At 48.8% G+C, this 17688-nt stretch overlaps 1 protein-coding gene across 1 annotated transcript; it reads left to right on the top strand.

Moving 5' to 3' along the window:
• The first annotated feature begins 1323 nt into the window (after positions 1–1323).
• LOC145348540 (zinc-binding protein A33-like) lies at positions 1324–9749 on the top strand. The gene is made up of 6 exons (XM_080196730.1): positions 1324–1746; positions 2156–2251; positions 4433–4666; positions 7257–7279; positions 7364–7482; positions 8802–9749. The coding sequence occupies exons 1-6, from the start codon at positions 1348–1350 to the stop codon at positions 9332–9334; spliced, it is 1404 nt and encodes a 467-aa protein (XP_080052856.1). The 5' UTR covers positions 1324–1347; the 3' UTR covers positions 9335–9749.
• The last annotated feature ends 7939 nt before the right edge of the window (positions 9750–17688 follow it).

Genomic DNA, 17688 nt, shown 5'->3' with positions numbered 1-17688 from the left:
TACAGCCCGAATTTACCATTTTCATTCAAAGTGCTGAAACTGGGAGTGTTTCAGGTCTGACTTTTAATCCCGTTCTCCGGCGCCCCCATACACACTCTGCCCGAAACAAGATCAGTCATTCTGAATCACGCTGCAGAAGCTGGGCGGGGGCTTATCAAGCCAGAAACGCTGTAGATCAAATCGGAGTATTCAATGGTGCATGCGATGTTAAAAAATAGAAAAACGTTCCCCTGCCGTATGGTTTCTGGGCCGGATAAAACCTCCTGTCTCCCACAGACGTTGCCCCACCCCCACAGCATAACTGACCTCCGTACCCCACCCCCAACCCCACCCCCCCACTACCCAGACTGATCACGGCCCTTTGCCCCTCTTTCCCCCCACCGAGCACACGCAGGGTGCCACCGGACCACCCCCACCCCACCACCCCAACCCCCCTCACCCATTCTCCTTCAACCAGAGAACAATCTGATCCGCCTCCCCCCACCCACCACCGATCTGAGTCAGAGAGCAGCCGGAAGCTCTGAACTTACCCCTTCAGAGGCTGGCGTGGCTGAAACAGACCTTGTGGATCATTTTTGTTTCGTGTCGAATCTGGATGGGCGAACACGGTGGCAAAGGGGGAAATGCCCGTCAGTTTGGGCGTGCAGACCATGAAGTCACGCCCACTTCGGACGCAGTGCCGATCACGGGCAGTTTAGGTGCTTGATAAAGGGGGAATGGGCATGGAGTGGATCACACTGCTCGCCTTACTTCCAACATTACCAAGTCTCTGTGAAAACGGGCACAAGTTGGTGTTAAAACTGGACCCATTCTCTCTTCCACCTTCTGCCAGCGGTAAAAAGATTCAAGAGTCTGAGGTCACGTACCAACCAACTCAAGAACAGCTTCCTCCCTGCTGCCATCAGACTTTTGAGTGGACCTCCCTCGCATTAAATTGATCTTTCTCAGCAGCCTAGCTATAACTGTAACACTACATTCTGCACCCTCTGTATGAACAGTATGCTTTGTCTGTATAGCAAGCAAGAAACAATACTTTTCACTGTACACTAATACATGTGACAATAATAAATCAAATCAAATCAAAGTGTTGGGATTGAGAAGGGATGGTGGGTGTTTTAAGGAGTGTGTTTGCAGAGAGGAAAGAAAGAATGTTCTAAAGTTGATTTTATAAAGTGAAAAAGTCTCCAGACACAATAAAGGGGCTCAGTTTGATGGGATTACAGAATTCCTGGCATTGAGAGTGTCTCTGATCACGTGAAGTCAAATCCCGGAAGTGCAGCTGGGAACAAGAATTGAAAGTGAAAGAAGTGGAAGAGAGAGACAGAGAGAGAGACTCTGAGCACTGGGATGGCATCTCCGGATCTCAGCCAGGAACTAACCTGTCCCATCTGCCTGGAAATATTCACCGAGCCCGTGCGTCTGGAATGTGAACATCACTTCTGCAGGAGCTGCATCTCCCAGAGTTGGGAGAGGGTCCCGGGAGATGTTTCCTGCCCCCAGTGTCGACAGGTCTTCACCCAGAGGAACATCAGGCCCGCTCGCACCATGGCTAACATCGTGGAGAAGCTCAGAGTGCTGAAGGTGAAGGTGACACAGCCAGAGGAGGAGTTTTACTGTCAGGAACACGAGGAGAAGCTGAAACTGTTCTGTGAAGTTGAACAGAGAGCCATCTGTGCGGATTGCTGGAGTTCAGAACATCAAACTCACAAAGATCTGCATATCAAAGAGGCTGTCCAGATATACAAGGTACTGACTCACTGCTATGGACACAGACCGACAGAGAACAGGGGGAGGCGGTGGGGTTAGCAGAGGGAGAGAGAGGGTTTGTAGAGTGAGAGAGGGAGAGGAGAGGGCAAGGGGAGAATGGGCTGGGGTAATTTGAGGAGATGGAGAGTGTTGGGAAGGGGAGATCATTGGGAGAGTGTTGATGAAGGAGGGGAATGGAGCTGGAGGAGGATAATTGCAATAGGCGGAATTAACACAAAGTTTCCCCTAAATTTCTTTATGCTTTCATCCCAAACATTGAGAGGGATCAATCTTGGGAATATCTCCTCTCCCTTTCACCAGTGGATTTAAAAACAGCAAACTCCTCCAGAAGGTGCCCTTAGCGAGTGTTCACTTTCACAATCCCCTTTGTGTCCTTTCTGTCTGCCAGAACAAGTTAGAAACATCATTGGAGACTCTGCAGAAGCAAATGGACCTCAGTCTTCACAGTAAAAGAGTAGGAGAGTACGGCATTTCACAGATGAAGGTAGGAGAGTGTCCTTTAGGCTTTGTGTAATGTTCCCTGTGTTTGTCATTGAGAGTGAGTGAGCTCCTCACACAGTGAGAGAGAGAGAGAGTTTTACTGAATAAAATGCTGGAGTCCAGTGTACATTAGAGGCTACGCCCAGCACTGGAATGGAAGGGAGCGTCTGTAAATTGCAAAATTTGGCAAAAATGTATAACGCTACTTCCAATCGCAACAATCGATAAATAAATCAAGTCAGTATCTCACTCCCAGGTATCCATTATTCTCTATATAAACCATCTGAACCCCTCGATTAGATTCCAGTCTGTAACTCACTCCCAGGTATCCATTATTCTCTATATAAACCATCTGAACCCCTCGATCAGATTCCAGTCTGGAACTCAATCCCAGGTATCCATTATTCTGTATATTAATCATCTAAACCCGTCGATTAGATTCCAGTCTGGAAATCACTCCCAGGTATCCATTATTCTGTATATTAATCATCTGAATCCCTCGATTAGATTCCAGTCTGGAACTCACTCCCAGGTATCCATTATTCTATATATAAACCATCTGAACCCCTCGATCAGATTCCAGTCTGGAACTCACTCCCAGGTATCCATTATTCTGTATATTAATCATCTAAACCCCTCGATTAGATTCCAGTCTGGAACTCACTCCCAGGTATCCATTATTCTGTATATTAATCATCTGAATCCCTCGATTAGATTCCAGTCTGGAACTCACTCCTAGGTATCCATTATTCTGTATACAAACCATCTGAACCCCTCGATTACATTCCAGTCTGTAACTCACTCCCACGTATCCATTATTCTATATATAAACCATCTGAACCCCTCGATTACATTCCACTCTAACAAACTCCCAGGTATACATTATTCTATATATGAACCATCTGAACCCCTCGATTAGATTCCAGTCTGTAACTCACTGCTAGGTATCCATTATTCTATATATAAACCATCTGAACCCTCGATTAGATTCCAGTCTGTAACTCACTCCCAGGTATCCATTATTCTATATATAAACCATCTGAACCCCTTGATTAGATTCCAGTCTGTAACTCACTCCCAGGTATCCATTATTCTCTATATGAACCATCTGAACCCCTCGATTAGATTCCAAACTGTAACTCACTCCCAGGTATCCATTATTCTGTATATAAACCATCTGAACCCCTTGATTAGATTCCAGTCTGTAACTCACTCCCAGGTAAACATTGATCCATGTAGGAACTCGAACCACTCGATTGGCTTGCATAGATAGGGACATGAGCAGACTAGAGATAGAGGGATACAAAAGATTGTTCGAAATAAGGATCAAGAGCCTCAGGGCGTTCCTGGGAATCAATAGATTCTGACGGACCATCCAAGATATTTTATGGCTCACCTGTCTTATGTTTGAGCTCCTGGGGATTCCATGAATGTCTGTATAAGTTGTGTATGTTGATTGATGTCTTTTTTTTACATTCACAGGTGATTCAGTCTGCCTTGTTGTATAACAAGGGGCGTACACGCGATGGGTCGCGCGAGGGCTGCTCTTGGATGTTGCTTCGAAAGTTGCCGAGTGCTTCACGTCATTCGTGTCCGCTTAAACTGGACCATCTGACAGACAACACGACAGCTCAGTGACTATCACTGTTTGCTGTGCAGATACATGGATTTGGGCCAGTGTCTGTGGGAGTTTGCACATTCTCCCTGTGATTGCGTGGGTTTTCTCCAGGTGCTCCGGTTTCCTCCCACACCCCAAAAACGTGCTCTTTGGCTGATTGGTGTAACAAATTGTCCCTAAATTAGGCGTCCCTCAATCTGGTTAAAATTCTCTAAATTTGCACACCTTCATTGTGGAGTCCAGTAGGCGTCGACAAAGGTCATAGGTAGAAGAGGACACTCACAATGTTATAATGGCGGCGCGGGCTTGTTGGGCCAGAGAGCCTGTTTCTTGTGCTGTGTTGTCCTTTGTTCTTTGTTCTTTGTTTAGTTTTCCCTCAGTAACACACTCCTTGCTCTCTTATATTTTATAATAAAACATTGTTATACTTTTACCGTCTTCCGATGTATCACACTACCAGACGCCAAATATTCCATCAAACAGTTGACCGTGCAGTGAATGGGCAGAGACCAGGGACACTGGGATTAGAGACATTGTTTATTTCGCTCTGTATTCAATCTGTTCCAGACTGAAGTTGAGAGACTGAGAAATGAAATCCACAGTGAATTTGAAAAGATGCACAAGTTCCTGTTTGAGAAGGAAGAGTTGATGAAAACAGAGTTGGCGCAAAAAAGCAATAAAACATTCAAGAAAATGGAGAAGAATTTAAAGAAAACTTTGGGTGAAATGTCTTGTCTTGACGGAGCAATAAGAGATCTTCAATCGAGGCTGAAGATAGAAGAGGCTCCAGAGTTCCTCAAGGTACAAAACCTCTTTGTCTTGTCCAGGAGAACATTGTGGGACTGAGGGCTGACACACTGACCTTTAACCTCTGGGCCTGGCTTTGGCTTCAGTCTGATTGGTTGGATGATGATCTCTTGCTGCTGTCAGTGAGGGGGCAATGGGAGATGGGGTGAGGAATCTGAGTGTGATTCCTATACACAGTGTAACCACAGCACTGAGTGATGTTTGGATTCAGAGAGGACTGGGCTGGGAGCTGGAGGGGTTCACACTGGGGCAGATGGGGCCGTTCTGAGGATGGGGTTAAGGGGCATTGTCGAAGTGTGGAAGGTAGATCTTTATTGTGCTGTAGGTTCTGCTGTTCCTGCCCCTGCAAACACTTGATTCAACTGAAGACACAGCCAGCAATGGTGTTGGGATTGAAATCGAGGATTCAGAGAAGACACAAATTAGACAAGTGCAGATGTCCCCAAGCGTTGTGGAGCTGGAGGAGATGAGAGAGACGGAGAGGAGTGAGGCCAGGTAGGAATTTGAAAACAAGGATGAGAATGTTTTCAATAAATATGTTGTTGAGGTGGGAGCCAGTGTGAGTCACCAAGCACAGGGGTGATGGGGCTACGGTCAGATCGAGAAGAATGTAAGCTGCTGAGGACAGAACATCCAGCTGGACGTGGGCACTGGGAAGGTGGTAGGGTGATCAGGAATGTTTGGGAATAGGATAGAGGGACACAAGTCACATGGAGGTAATGAGCTCAGAGTGAGAATGAATGGAAAAAGGAAAAGCTATTTTCTCAATGATTTCTCCATTCTGTCTCTCCTGATTATTTCTCCTTGAGATGGACAACAAAAGATCTTCAAAAGGAATATAGAAACAGAAGATTAAGAGCAGAAGTCAGCAATTCAGTCCTTTGCATCTGCTCTGCCATTCAATTAGACCACGGCTGATCTCTGCCTGGTGTCAGATCCATCTCACTATCTGTTCCATGTATCCCTTTAACCCGTTGTAAGAACATAAGAACATAAGAACATAAGAAATAGGAGCAGGAGTAGGCCATCTAGCCCTTCGAGCCTGCCCCGCCATTCAATAAGATCATGGCTGATCTGTTGTGGCTCAGTTCCACTTTCCCGCCCTCTCCCCATAGCCCTTAATCCCCTCTCTAATCAAGAACCCATCAACCCGCTTCTTAAAAATATTTAGCGAGGCAGCCTCCACCACTTCAACGGGCAGAGAATTCCAGAGATTCACCACCCTTTGAGTGAAGAAGTTCCTCCTCAACTCCGTTCTAAACCGCCTCCCCTTTATCTTGAGGCTGTGCCCCCTAGTCCTACTGTCTTTTTTGAGCGGGAAGAGTCTCTCCACCTCTATCCTATCCATCCCATTCATCATCTTATACGTCTCAATGAGATCTCCCCTCATTCTTCTAAACTCTAACGAGTACAAGCCTAGTTTATTCAGCCTCTCCTCATAGCTCAATCCCCTCAACTCCGGTATCAGCCTAGTAAACCTCCTCTGCACTCCCTCCAGGGCCAAAATATCCTTGCGCAGGTGCGGCGCCCAAAACTGCACACAGTACTCCAGCTGCGACCTCACCAATGCCCTATACAGCTGCAGCAAGACCTCCCTACTTTTATATTCAATCCCCCTCGCTATGAAGGCCAGCATCCCATTCGCCTTCCTGACCACCTGCTGCACCTGCAAGCTGGGTTTTTGCGACTCATGCACAAGGACCCCGAGGTCCCTTTGCACCGTCGCCTGCTGCAGTTTTTCGCCACGTAAGTAATAGTCCTTCCTACCATTCTTCCTACCAAAGTGGACCACCTCACACTTGCCAACATTAAATTCCATTTGCCATTTCCTGGCCCATTCGCCCAGCCTATCTAGATCCTTCTGCAGACTCTCCACACCCTCCGCACAATTTGCCTTTCCCCCAATCTTGGTGTCATCAGCAAATTTCGACACCCTGCACTCGGTTCCCTCCTCCAGATCATCTATATAAATGGTAAATAGCTGAGGCCCCAGCACCGACCCCTGGGGCACCCCACTAGTCACCAACCGCCAATCCGAATAGCACCCATTGACCCCCACTCTCTGCCTCCTATTTGACAACCAATCCTCTATCCACGCTAACACCCTACCCCCAACTCCATGTCCCCTGACCTTCTGCAATAACCTCTTGTGTGTCAGAAATTTCTCCATCTCCTTCCTGAGACCATTTAGGGCAGCATTGTGGCACAGTAGTTGGCATAGCTGCCTCACGGTACCAGGGTCCATGGTTCAATACTTGGCTTGGGTCATTGTTTGTGTAGGATCTGCATGTTCTCCCCGTGACAGCGTGGGTTTCCTCCAGGGCTCCCATTTCCTCCAACAGTTCGAAAGATATGGGTCGGTTCATTGGCCATGCTAAATTCTCCCTCAATGTACCCAAACAGGCACCGGAGTGTGGCAACTAGGGGAGTTTCACAGGAACTCCATTGTAGTGTTAACGTGAGCTTATTTGCGAGAAGTCGATCCTCCTGATTTCAGATTTAAATCTGCCACCTCTCGACCTATACCTGTGACCTCTTGTTCTAATCTGACTCAATAATATCTATTCTGTTTCTGTTCCCTCAGGATATACAGGACCTTGTGAAGAGGTAAGCAGATTTAAAGGAACAGTTTTGCGATGTGATCACTGCTGTCTCTCTCACACAGACTGATTTGCGGACCTGTTTTTACAGGAGTCAGATGGAGTTTCACGAGGCTGGAACTGTCTCCACTCAGTTACCTGTGGATATAGATGGTGGACCATTCAAATACATCAATGTGTGGAGGGAAATGAGAGCACTGATTTCACCAGGTATCATTCTCTGTATATTGCCATCTCCATACTGTTATCCATGTGAGTAATGGGCTGATGGAATGACCATAAGAAAGAAGAGCAGCAGTGATCCAGCCCAGTGAACCCGCTCTGTTTTTGGATAAGATTATGACTGATCTGCTTGTGGCCTTCACTCCACTTACCTCCCCGCCCCACAGAACCCTTAACCCCCTTGTTGATCAAAAATCTATCCAACTCAGCCTTGTAGTCAATGAGGCAGCCTCCACTGCTCTCTCTGTGGAAGAGAATTCCAAAGACTAATGACCCTCTCAGAGGAGAAATTCCTCCTCATCACCATCCTATATTACCCTTTTATTGAAGGTTTGCTGCCTGAATTTCGATTTCCCAGGAGATGAAACACCCTCCCAGCATCTACCCTGTCAAAGGGACCCCCTCAGAATCTTTCAAGAAGATCACCTCTTATTCTTCTAAACGTCAGTGAGTTTTGACCCAACTTGCTCAACCTTTCCTCAAAAGACAATCTCTTCATCTGAGCAATCAAACTAGGGAACCTTCTCTGAACGGCGTCCAGTGCAAGTATCTCCCTCCTGATGTAAGGTGACCAAATCTGTACGCAATGCTCAATGTGCAGTTTCACCAGTGAACACAGGAGGAGATCATCAGCCCATTGTGTTCCTGCTAGCTCACTGGAGAATGCTGTAGATTTACAGCAGGATCTGGAGCAGAATTTCCCAGTGCCACACTGAAGAAGTATGGCAGTGTTGGAGAAGCCGAATTTCAGCTGAGACTTTACATCTTCTCAGTTGAAGTCAATGATTCCGTGGCACGGGTTTGTCGAAGAGTTGGAGAGCTCTCCCCCTTGTCCTACCTGAGATTTCAGAGGCGGTTGTAGGGCTGGAGGAGTATACAGAGATGTAGAGAGGGGAGGCTGTGGAGACACGGGATTGAGAATTTTAATTTGAGGCATTCCTGTACCAAGAAAGTGTTGTGGCACAGTGGGTAGTATCCCTGCCTCTGAGCCAGCAGCTCCGGATTCAAGCCCCAGTTCAGGACATGGTGGCCAAGGAAAGTACGTTCACAATGTGGCCAACCCAGGTCGAGGATCCATTTGCAAAATCCCACCTACAGCTGGCGGTAGGAGCGGGAGAGACTCCTGGTAAGCCACACTTGATGCACCCCTTGAGCTATAATCCCTTAGTGACAGACCTAGTGACCAAGTGACTCGGTACAGAAATAACAAATATTGCTGGGTCAGGATCCAATACTGTCTGTGTGCACCTCTGATTCACTCTGATTTCTCTTATTGTTTACAACTTCCCATTTATGTTCCCTCCCAGTTCCAGCATCTCTCACCCTGGATCCAAACACAGCATACAAACGACTCATCATTTCCCAGGATCGGAGCAGTGTGAGGTTTGGAAATGAGAATAAAGATCTTCCTGATAATCCAGAAAGATTTGAATTATACTGTTATGTCTTGAGCTGCCAGAGTTTCGCATCAGGGAGACATTACTGGGAGGTGGGTGTTGGAGACAAGATACTCTGGATTGTGGGTGTCTGCAGAGAGTCTGTCAACAGGAAAGCAAATATCACACGTTCACCTGAGAATGGATTCTGGGTCATCGCCCGGTTTCCTGACTGCGAATCATTGAAAATCCCGGATGTCATCTCCCAGCTGAAAGTGAAACCCCGGAAGTTAGGAATTTACCTGGATTATGAGGGGGGACAGGTGTCATTTTACGATGCTGAGGACATGTCTCACCTGTACACATTCACTGACACATTCACCGAGAAACTCTACCCCATCTTTAACCCTTGTAGGATTGACTCTGGTAACAACTCTGAGCCACTCACACTGCTCACTCGCTAACACACTCAGACATGGTTTTTGATGTCAGGATGGTGCTGTGTGCTGCCTAACCCACTGCCCAAGCAACTCACATTCTCTGCCGCATGATATTGGGGGGTGTGGCCGGGTGTTTGAATGTGTTTGCAGTTTGGAGTTTCCTGTAAAGTTAATTCAGCTTCTCAAACTGTCCCGATCTCAATCTGTGACAAACCCAGATACACTGGGCTGCAATAAAATGAATTGTGGCAACTGTGCCCCCAGTCTCTCGGCCTTTTGGCTAAGATAATGTGTAGTATCTGTTCTTAGCCTGGGGCTCGGATTTCGCAAGGAGCTATCGGATTTCGATGGGCGTTGTGGATTGAAGAAGCAGGCATCAGACGACCGGGAGACGACCGTCTACAACACTTGAGCTCTGCTGCTACTGGTGGATCTTAATGCTGGTTTCAAGCCTCTGGCTTGGACCTAACGCAGATACAGTACGTCTCAGTGTCATCGAGCTATGGCTGCAGCTGCATCGAGAGCTACAGGCCAAGGGCTGCCCAACACCATCCGGGTGAAGGCTTCGGGAGGAGACTCGCCCGTGGGCCGTGACTTTGTGGTGAAGAAGGTACTGATCGAGTGCTGCGGGTTCCAAGCAGCAGATGTCTGCAGTGTGGCTGAATACAGCAACCAGCCCGACGTGGACGTCAGCTTCAGGAGCCTGTCAGGATGCCTCAAGTTCCTGACAGCCCTCAAGGACAAAGGCAAAGAGGGGCCCCTCTCCATCCTGACCGCTGAGCCCCTGTTCACCATCCCGTCCCAGCGGAACCGGGTTATCACGTTCCAAATGTATAACCCCTACGACCCTGCGGCTGATGTGCTGATGTTCCTCTCTAGGTACGCGGAGGTGAAGGGTGAGAGCGTGGACGTGATGGACAAATACGGGATCTGGACCTGTAAGAGACAGGTGAGAGTGACTCTCAAGACTGACCCCAACGGAGGCCTCCTGCAGCCGCCCTCCAATTTTGCCATCGGGGGGAATCGAGGCTTCCTGTACTGTGCGGGACAGCCACGAGTGTGCCGAATCTGCGGCAAAACCGGCCATTTTGCCGCAAGCTGCAGCACCGCCTTCTGCAGAAACTGCTTGAAGGAGGGACATGCGACAAAGGACTGCAAAGGCAGCAAATGTTGCAACCTGTGTGGGGAGGCTGGCCACGTTTACAGAGCCTGCCCCAAGCGGAAGGTCACTTTCGCCCAGATCACCGGAGACGGACTGAAGAAGGCAAGCGCCTCTGCCACCTCAGAGTAAAAAGACCACCGGTACAGAAGCAGGCCCGGAGAAAGCTTCTGAAGGACGAGTGGACCCCCCCCCAGTGCAGCAGGAAGACGCACCGACAGCACCACCAGCAGAGGGCGCAGAGGCCGTGGAACAGGAGATTGCAGATCCCGAGAGCCCCTGGCAGTGCGTCAAATCCAGGAGAAACATCCGGAAAAGGAAATCCGTGGCAGCTGGAGCCTTGAGTGGTGATGTCTCCTCAGATGAGGAAAGGAAAGCTGTCAGATGACGAAACCACAAGAGGCTCAATTTAAAAGCGGCGCTGGATCCACAGGCGACAGAGACGACCGACGCCATCGCAACACCAGCGGACCATCCAGACGACGGAGGCAACACTGCGGCTGAGGCGATCGCGACTCCTCAGAACAGGAACAAGGACGCTGACACCGTCCGGTACGAAGACCGGCCAGCAACCCCGGCACTAACCGACGGCCACATGACTCCGACGATGTCACCCGGTCGCCGGCGGGGACCTGAGGCAGGGTCGGACTGTCACATCGGCCCTGCAGAAATTCGTCAGCGCCACAGGAATGTGGCACCTGGTGCATGCTGACTGACGGAGATGTAAGATCTTTTCTACTTTAAAAATGTCTTTAAAGTTTGCCTCGGTTAACGTACGCAGTGTCAAAGACGGGTTGAGATGTGCGTCCACATTATCCTACCTGGCCAACGTCAAGGCTGACCTGCTGTTCCTGCAGGAGTGTGGGATACCCCACCTCACCAGCTACAGGCGTTGGTCGAGTGTATGTGGTCCCACGGGCCGTCTATCTGGTCAGGTGGGAACGACTGCCGTTCCTCGGGCCTCGGCATCCTGCTGCGGGGAGGAGGCTTTACCATCTCCGAAGTTAGGGAGGTGGTGGGGGGGTTGCCTCCTCGTAGCAGACGTCACGTACAAAAACTGCCCTCTCAGGTTGATGAATGTGTACGCCCCTGCCGTCAAAACCGAGCGGCTGGCGGTCTTGGAGCAGCTGCCACTGCTGCTCACCACCTCCAGGCCGGTCATTCTGGGTGGGGACTTCAATTGCATCATCGACAAGGCCGACCGATCCAGCAGGGCTGAAAACAAACTGGACGCCACGTCCAGAGCCCTGCTGGAGACGGTCAAAGATGCCAAGCTGCTCGATGTCTTCAGCAACCCAGCAGACGGAGGGCAGCGCAGGTACACGTGGTCGCGGCCCGACGGGTCTGTCCGCTCCAGGATCGACTTCATGTTTGTATCCCGCACTCACAGTCAGGCCCACCGACGTCAGGCCGGCGTTCTTTTCTGACCACTGCCTCCTGCTGGCCAACTGTCAGCTGGAGGGAAACCAGAAAGTGGGCAGGGGGTCATAAGAACATAAGAACATAAGAAATAGGAGCAGGAGTAGGCCATCTAGCCCTTCGAGCCTGCCCCGCCATTCAATAAGATCATGGCTGATCTGTTGTGGCTCAGTTCCACTTTCCCGCCCTCTCCCCATAACCCTTAATCCCCTCTCTTATCAAGAACCCATCAACCCGCTTCTTAAAAATATTTAGCGAGGCAGCCTCCACCACTTCAACGGGCATCAACTCCGTTCTAAACCGCCTCCCCTTTATCTTGAGGCTGTGCCCCCTAGTCCTACTGTCTTTTTTGAGCGGGAAGAGTCTCTCCACCTCTATCCTATCCATCCCATTCATCATCTTATACGTCTCAATGAGATCTCCCCTCATTCTTCTAAACTCTAACGAGTACAAGCCTAGTTTATTCAGCCTCTCCTCATAGCTCAATCCCCTCAACTCTGGTATCAGCCTAGTAAACCTCCTCTGCACTCCCTCCAGGGCCAAAATATCTTTGCGCAGGTGCGGCGCCCAAAACTGCACACAGTACTCCAGCTGCGGCCTCACCAATGCCCTATACAGCTGCAGCAAGACCTCCCTACTTTGATATTCAATCCCCCTCGCTATGAAGGCCAGCATCCCATTCGCCTTCCTGACCACCTGCTGCACTTCCAAGCTGGGTTTTTGCGACTCATGCACAAGGACCCCGAGGTCCCTCTGCACCGTCGCCTGCTGCAGCTTTTCGCCACGTAAGTAATAGTCCTTCCTACCAAAGTGGACCACCTCACACTTGCCAACATTAAATTCCATTTCCTGGAAGCTGAATGTAGAACTGTTGACCCCAGAGAACCTCGAGGAACTCAAGAAGGTTTACCACGGTTGGAGGACCGTCAAACCCTTCTTTGAGTCTCCATCGCTCTGGTGGGAAGCCATCAAAGGCGACATCAAAAGGTTCTTCATTCGCAAAGGGGTTCAGAAGGCCAAGGAGAGACGGGGGGACATGTCCCGACTCCTGAAAAGCATGCAGGAGCTGCTCCAACTGCAGTCAATGGGGGTTGATGTCAGGGAGGAGCTCCAGGAGGTGAAGAGCCAGCAAGCCTCGCTCTTTGCCTCAGAGGCTGCCAAGGTCATCTTGCAGTCCAGGGTCCGCTCCGTGGAGCAGGATGAAACGTGCTCGCGTTTCTTCTTCCAGAAGGTACACAGAGAAACCTCTGTGATCAGCAGCCTGAAGGAAGAAGACGGCTCAGTAAGGTCATTGCAGTCTGACATTCTGAGGATCTGCAAATCCTTCTATGCCGGACTGTATGACCTGAAGCCAACAGACAGCACGGCCTCCCAGTCTTCACTGTCGTCTATCACACAGGTCTTAGATGGCGAGCGGGACAGCCTGGACAGACCGGTATCTCTGGACGAGCTGACAAAGACCATCGAGTCCTCTCAGAAGGGTAAAACTCCCGGAAGTGACGGCTTACCGGCTGGGTTTTACTCGGCGTTGTGGGAGTTGACGGGCCCGGACCTCCTGGAAGTATACGAGAGTATGCTTCGGAAAGGTAGAATGTCAGAATCCATGAGGAAAGGCATCATTCCCCTCATCTACAAGCAGGAGGGGGGAAGGGTAGAAATTAGAAATTGGCGACCCATCTCACTATTGAACGTGGATTATAAAATTCTGGCCAAAGTCATCGCCAACCGGGTCCCGTCTGCTCTGGGGTCAGTGATCCATCCTGATCAAACCTGTGCTGTACCCGGCAGGAAGATCTCTGACAGCCTCGCGCTACTCAGGGATACGATCGCCTACGTGCAGGACAGGCAGGTGGATATGTGTCTCATCAGCCTAGACCAGGAGAAGGCGTTTGACAGAATATCGCACAGCTACATGATGGATGTGCTCTCCAAAATGGGCTTTGGGGAGGGAATCCGCAATTGGATCCGACTGCTCTACACAGACATCAGTAGCGCAGTTTCAGTCAATGGGTGGGAATCAGATAGCTTTCAAATCAGGTCTGGAGTCAGACAGGGCTGTCCTCTCTCCTCCGTCCTTTTTGTGTGTTACATTGAACTCTTTGCTGAGGCCCTCAGAAGCGACCCAGGCATCAAAGGGGTGACAATCCCAGGCAGTGGAGGCACGCAGGTCAAAGTCTCCCTGTACATGGATGACGTAGCTGTCTTCTGCTCGGACCCCTCGTCTGTCCACAGGCTCCCCCAGGTCTGCGAGCAGTTCGAGCTGGCCTCGGGAGCCAAAGTCAACCAGGGCAAGAGTGAGGCCATGTTCTCTGGGAACTGGGCCGACAAATCCTTTGTCCCCTTCACCGTCAGGGCAGATTACCTGAAGGAGCTGTGCGGCTGCATCAAGCTGTGCGTAGATCCTCGGTACACTAACAGCAAGTGCCACTACTTTTTGAGGTTCTACCTGTCCCGAGTGTTGCGGAGGATGGGTCTGGCCACACTGCCGCGGAACGCTCCGAGTAGTTGGACCGTACCACAGCACCTGTCCTTCGTGGAGAAATTTTTCTGCAAACACACCTTTGACCACATGGCGATTAAGCAGTGATCAGCGCGTAACGTCCTTGGGGCCCTGAGAGAAAAGAAGATGGCGGATCCTGTCGGATGGTTCCCTGAGCAGACTGTCAGTGTCATCTGGCAGAACGCCTCATCACCAGAACTCACAAAAAAGCACCAAGACAGGGCTTGGCTGGTGGTGAGAGGGACACTCCCCGTCAGATCCTTTATGCACGCTCGAGGTCTCAACATCACCGCACGCTGCCCTCGAAGCGGCTGCGGGGCTGATGAGACGATCGCACACCTCCTTGTGGAATGTGCCTTTGCAAAGAAGGTCTGGAGTGAGATGAGGTGGTATTTGTCGAAGTTCGTCCCGAGCAGCTCGGTGACACAGGACTCTGTGCTCTACGGGCTGTTTCCGGGGACGCTCACCGAGACAAATATCAACTGCTGCTGGAAGGTCATAACTCGGTGAAAGACGCACTTTGGTCCACCTGAAACTTGCTGATCTTCCAGTTGAAAGAACTGTCCTTGACCGAGTGTTGCAGACTGGCACATTCCAAGTTCCAGGACTACGTGCTGAGGGACGCGCTGAAGCTTGGGGCAGCCGCCGCAAAGGCACAATGGGGAAAGGCCACACTGTAAGGCCTTTTAACGGAGGCAGACCGAGGGCCCGGGAACTGCAGAATACCCTCGACCTGTGTAACTGTGTGTCAATCTGAGAAATAACGGTACACACTAATTTGTTGAGGCATGTATATAGTTTTTAAGTATTGAAATGTAATCATTGTAATTTGTACAAATCTGTAAATATTGAGGCATGGATACAGTTTTAAGTCTTCAAATATTATCATTGTAATTTGTACAAATCTGTAAAAATGTCTTGATTCTGCATTGTTTGCAGTTCAGAGCCCTGTACATTTGCAATAGTTTCTTTGAGATTTTTATGATGAAAGTATATTTTTGGAAGAAAAAACTGTGCCCCCAGTCTTGAACAATTCATTGTGAAGCCAATTCCATTTGCTCCATTTAATAAAGGTTTTATTTGCAGACTGGACTGTGCAGATTGTTGATTCAGAGAATGTGCAGATTGAATTCGGAGTAAGAATATCAGAATAGGTTCTGGAGGAGGACATATCGACACCTCCATTTTCCCAGCCTATCCCTTCACTCCCTTTGTAGACAAGAATATATCGATCTCTGGGTTGAATATTCTCGCTGACAGCTCACCGAGGTAGAACATCCCAAAGATTCACAACTCTCTCTGAGGGAAGACATTTCTCCTTGTCTCAGTCTTAAATGTCCGACTCCTTATCCTGATTCTGTGACTCCGAGTTCGAGAGCAGTCTCAGCGTCGATCCTGTCAGGATCCTGAACAATTGTGTCTGTCTCAATAAGATCACCCCTTATTCTAAACTTTAAAGAATACAGATCCATTGTACTCACTCTGTCTCCTCATACAGAACAACCCTTTCACACCAAGAATCTATTCAGTGAACCTGCATTGCAGCCTCTAAGGTAAGTCTAGGTTTCCTCAGGTAAGGAGACTAAAACTGTGCACCGTCCCCCAACTGTGACCACACCCAGTCGCTGTTTCATTGCAGCAAGACTTATACTCTTATACATCAGCCCCATTGTAATAAAGGCTAACATACCATTTACCGTCCTAATTGTTCACTGTATCTGTTTGTTCACTTTCTCTGCTTCACCCCAAATCTCTCTGACTCCCAACATTTACAAGTCTCCCATCTTTCCAATAAATTATCCTGATATCCTCATTGAGTCATAGAGGTTTCCAGCATGGAAACAGGCCCTTCGACCCAACTTGTCCATGCCACCCAGTTTTTACCACTGAGCGAGTCCCAATTGTCACATTTGGCCCTCGATAACCATCTTACCCATGTAACTATCTAAAAGCTTTTTAAAAGACAAGTTGTTCCTGCTTCAAGTTCTGCCTCTGGCAGCTCATTGCAGACACTCACCACCCTCTGAGTGAGATCAATTGCCCTTCTGGGCACTATTGTACCTCTCCCCTCTCACTGTAAACCTCTGTTCTCTAGTTTTAGACTCCCCTAAAATTGGGAAAAGATGTTGACTATCGACCTAATCTCTGCCCTCATTATTTTTTAGACCCCGATAAGGTCACCCCACAGCCTCCAGGGAAAAAAGTCCAGCCTTTCCATATAACTCAAACCATTAAGTCATTGCAAAGAGGGTAATTGTACAAAAGGGGTTGGGACAGTGAGATGCTCTGGTCTGACCCAAAGTTCAGTTGGATCATAGCTGATCTGTTTTCTAACCACATTTACTGACTTTGGTTTTATAGTGTTGGAGCCTTTGTGTGAAGAAGCTTTTCCTGAAATCCACCACACCACCCCCCCACCCCCAGCTCCCTCATCCTGATGGGTCCTTTTGCCATGTTGGCAGGAAGGGCTTTACCTGGAGCAGCCCTGCCATCTGCTGGCAGTCCTGTGAATGGCCACTTGCTCTGTCAGCTGCCTTTAAACTGGAAGCTGGATAGAGTGAGGGCATCAATATCAGATAGTCATTAACAAATCCAATCGGGAATTCAAGATCAACATCTTTACCCAGAGAGTGGTTAGAATGAGGAACTCCCTCCCATTCAAGGAGAACAGGAATGGAGAAGGGGTTTGATGTGGGAAATTTCTTATAAATCAATAAGGTTTTACGATAGTAAACACTGAGACACTGACAGGTTTAATAGCAAAGGGTTAAATAATTCTGAAAACAAGATTGTAGACTAATGAGAGAAGAGATTACACACATGTGAATGTAGGGAAATAATTAAACAAGTAATTATGATTGAAACATATATGCTGATATTTTAAATGTATTTTAAGTGTTGTATGAATTATTCACTTCAGTCGAAGGCAGGTTACCTTAAGGTATGATGGTAAAGTCGAATAGTTCAGAACCAAAGGCCTGGGAATCATGTACTTTGCAAAATGTATCTCAGAAAGTTTCTTATGCAGCAACACATATTGGAATTTTATGAGTAGGTGTTTTCCTTGTCCAGACTCAGGCTGGAAATGTGCCCGGATGCGGGATCACCTGCCTATCCAGTTTGGCAATGGTTGGGTGGGAACATTCACTTTGACCCCTCTAGTGAGTCTCTCAGGAAACTTGGCAACAGGGAAGTGGCTTTAACCAAGATGGGAGTTCATGGATAAATGAGACATCATTATGCTGGGTGGTGAGATGCAATTGTCTCACAAGATGATCTGGAAATTTCGGTGTTAGACTG

The sequence above is a fragment of the Carcharhinus amblyrhynchos genome, chromosome 9, assembly GCF_965287045.1.
Source record: "Carcharhinus amblyrhynchos chromosome 9, sCarAmb.v2.hapA, whole genome shotgun sequence".
Classification (NCBI taxonomy): Eukaryota; Metazoa; Chordata; class Chondrichthyes; order Carcharhiniformes; family Carcharhinidae; genus Carcharhinus; species Carcharhinus amblyrhynchos.
This window is presented reverse-complemented; position numbering and strand designations above follow the sequence as displayed.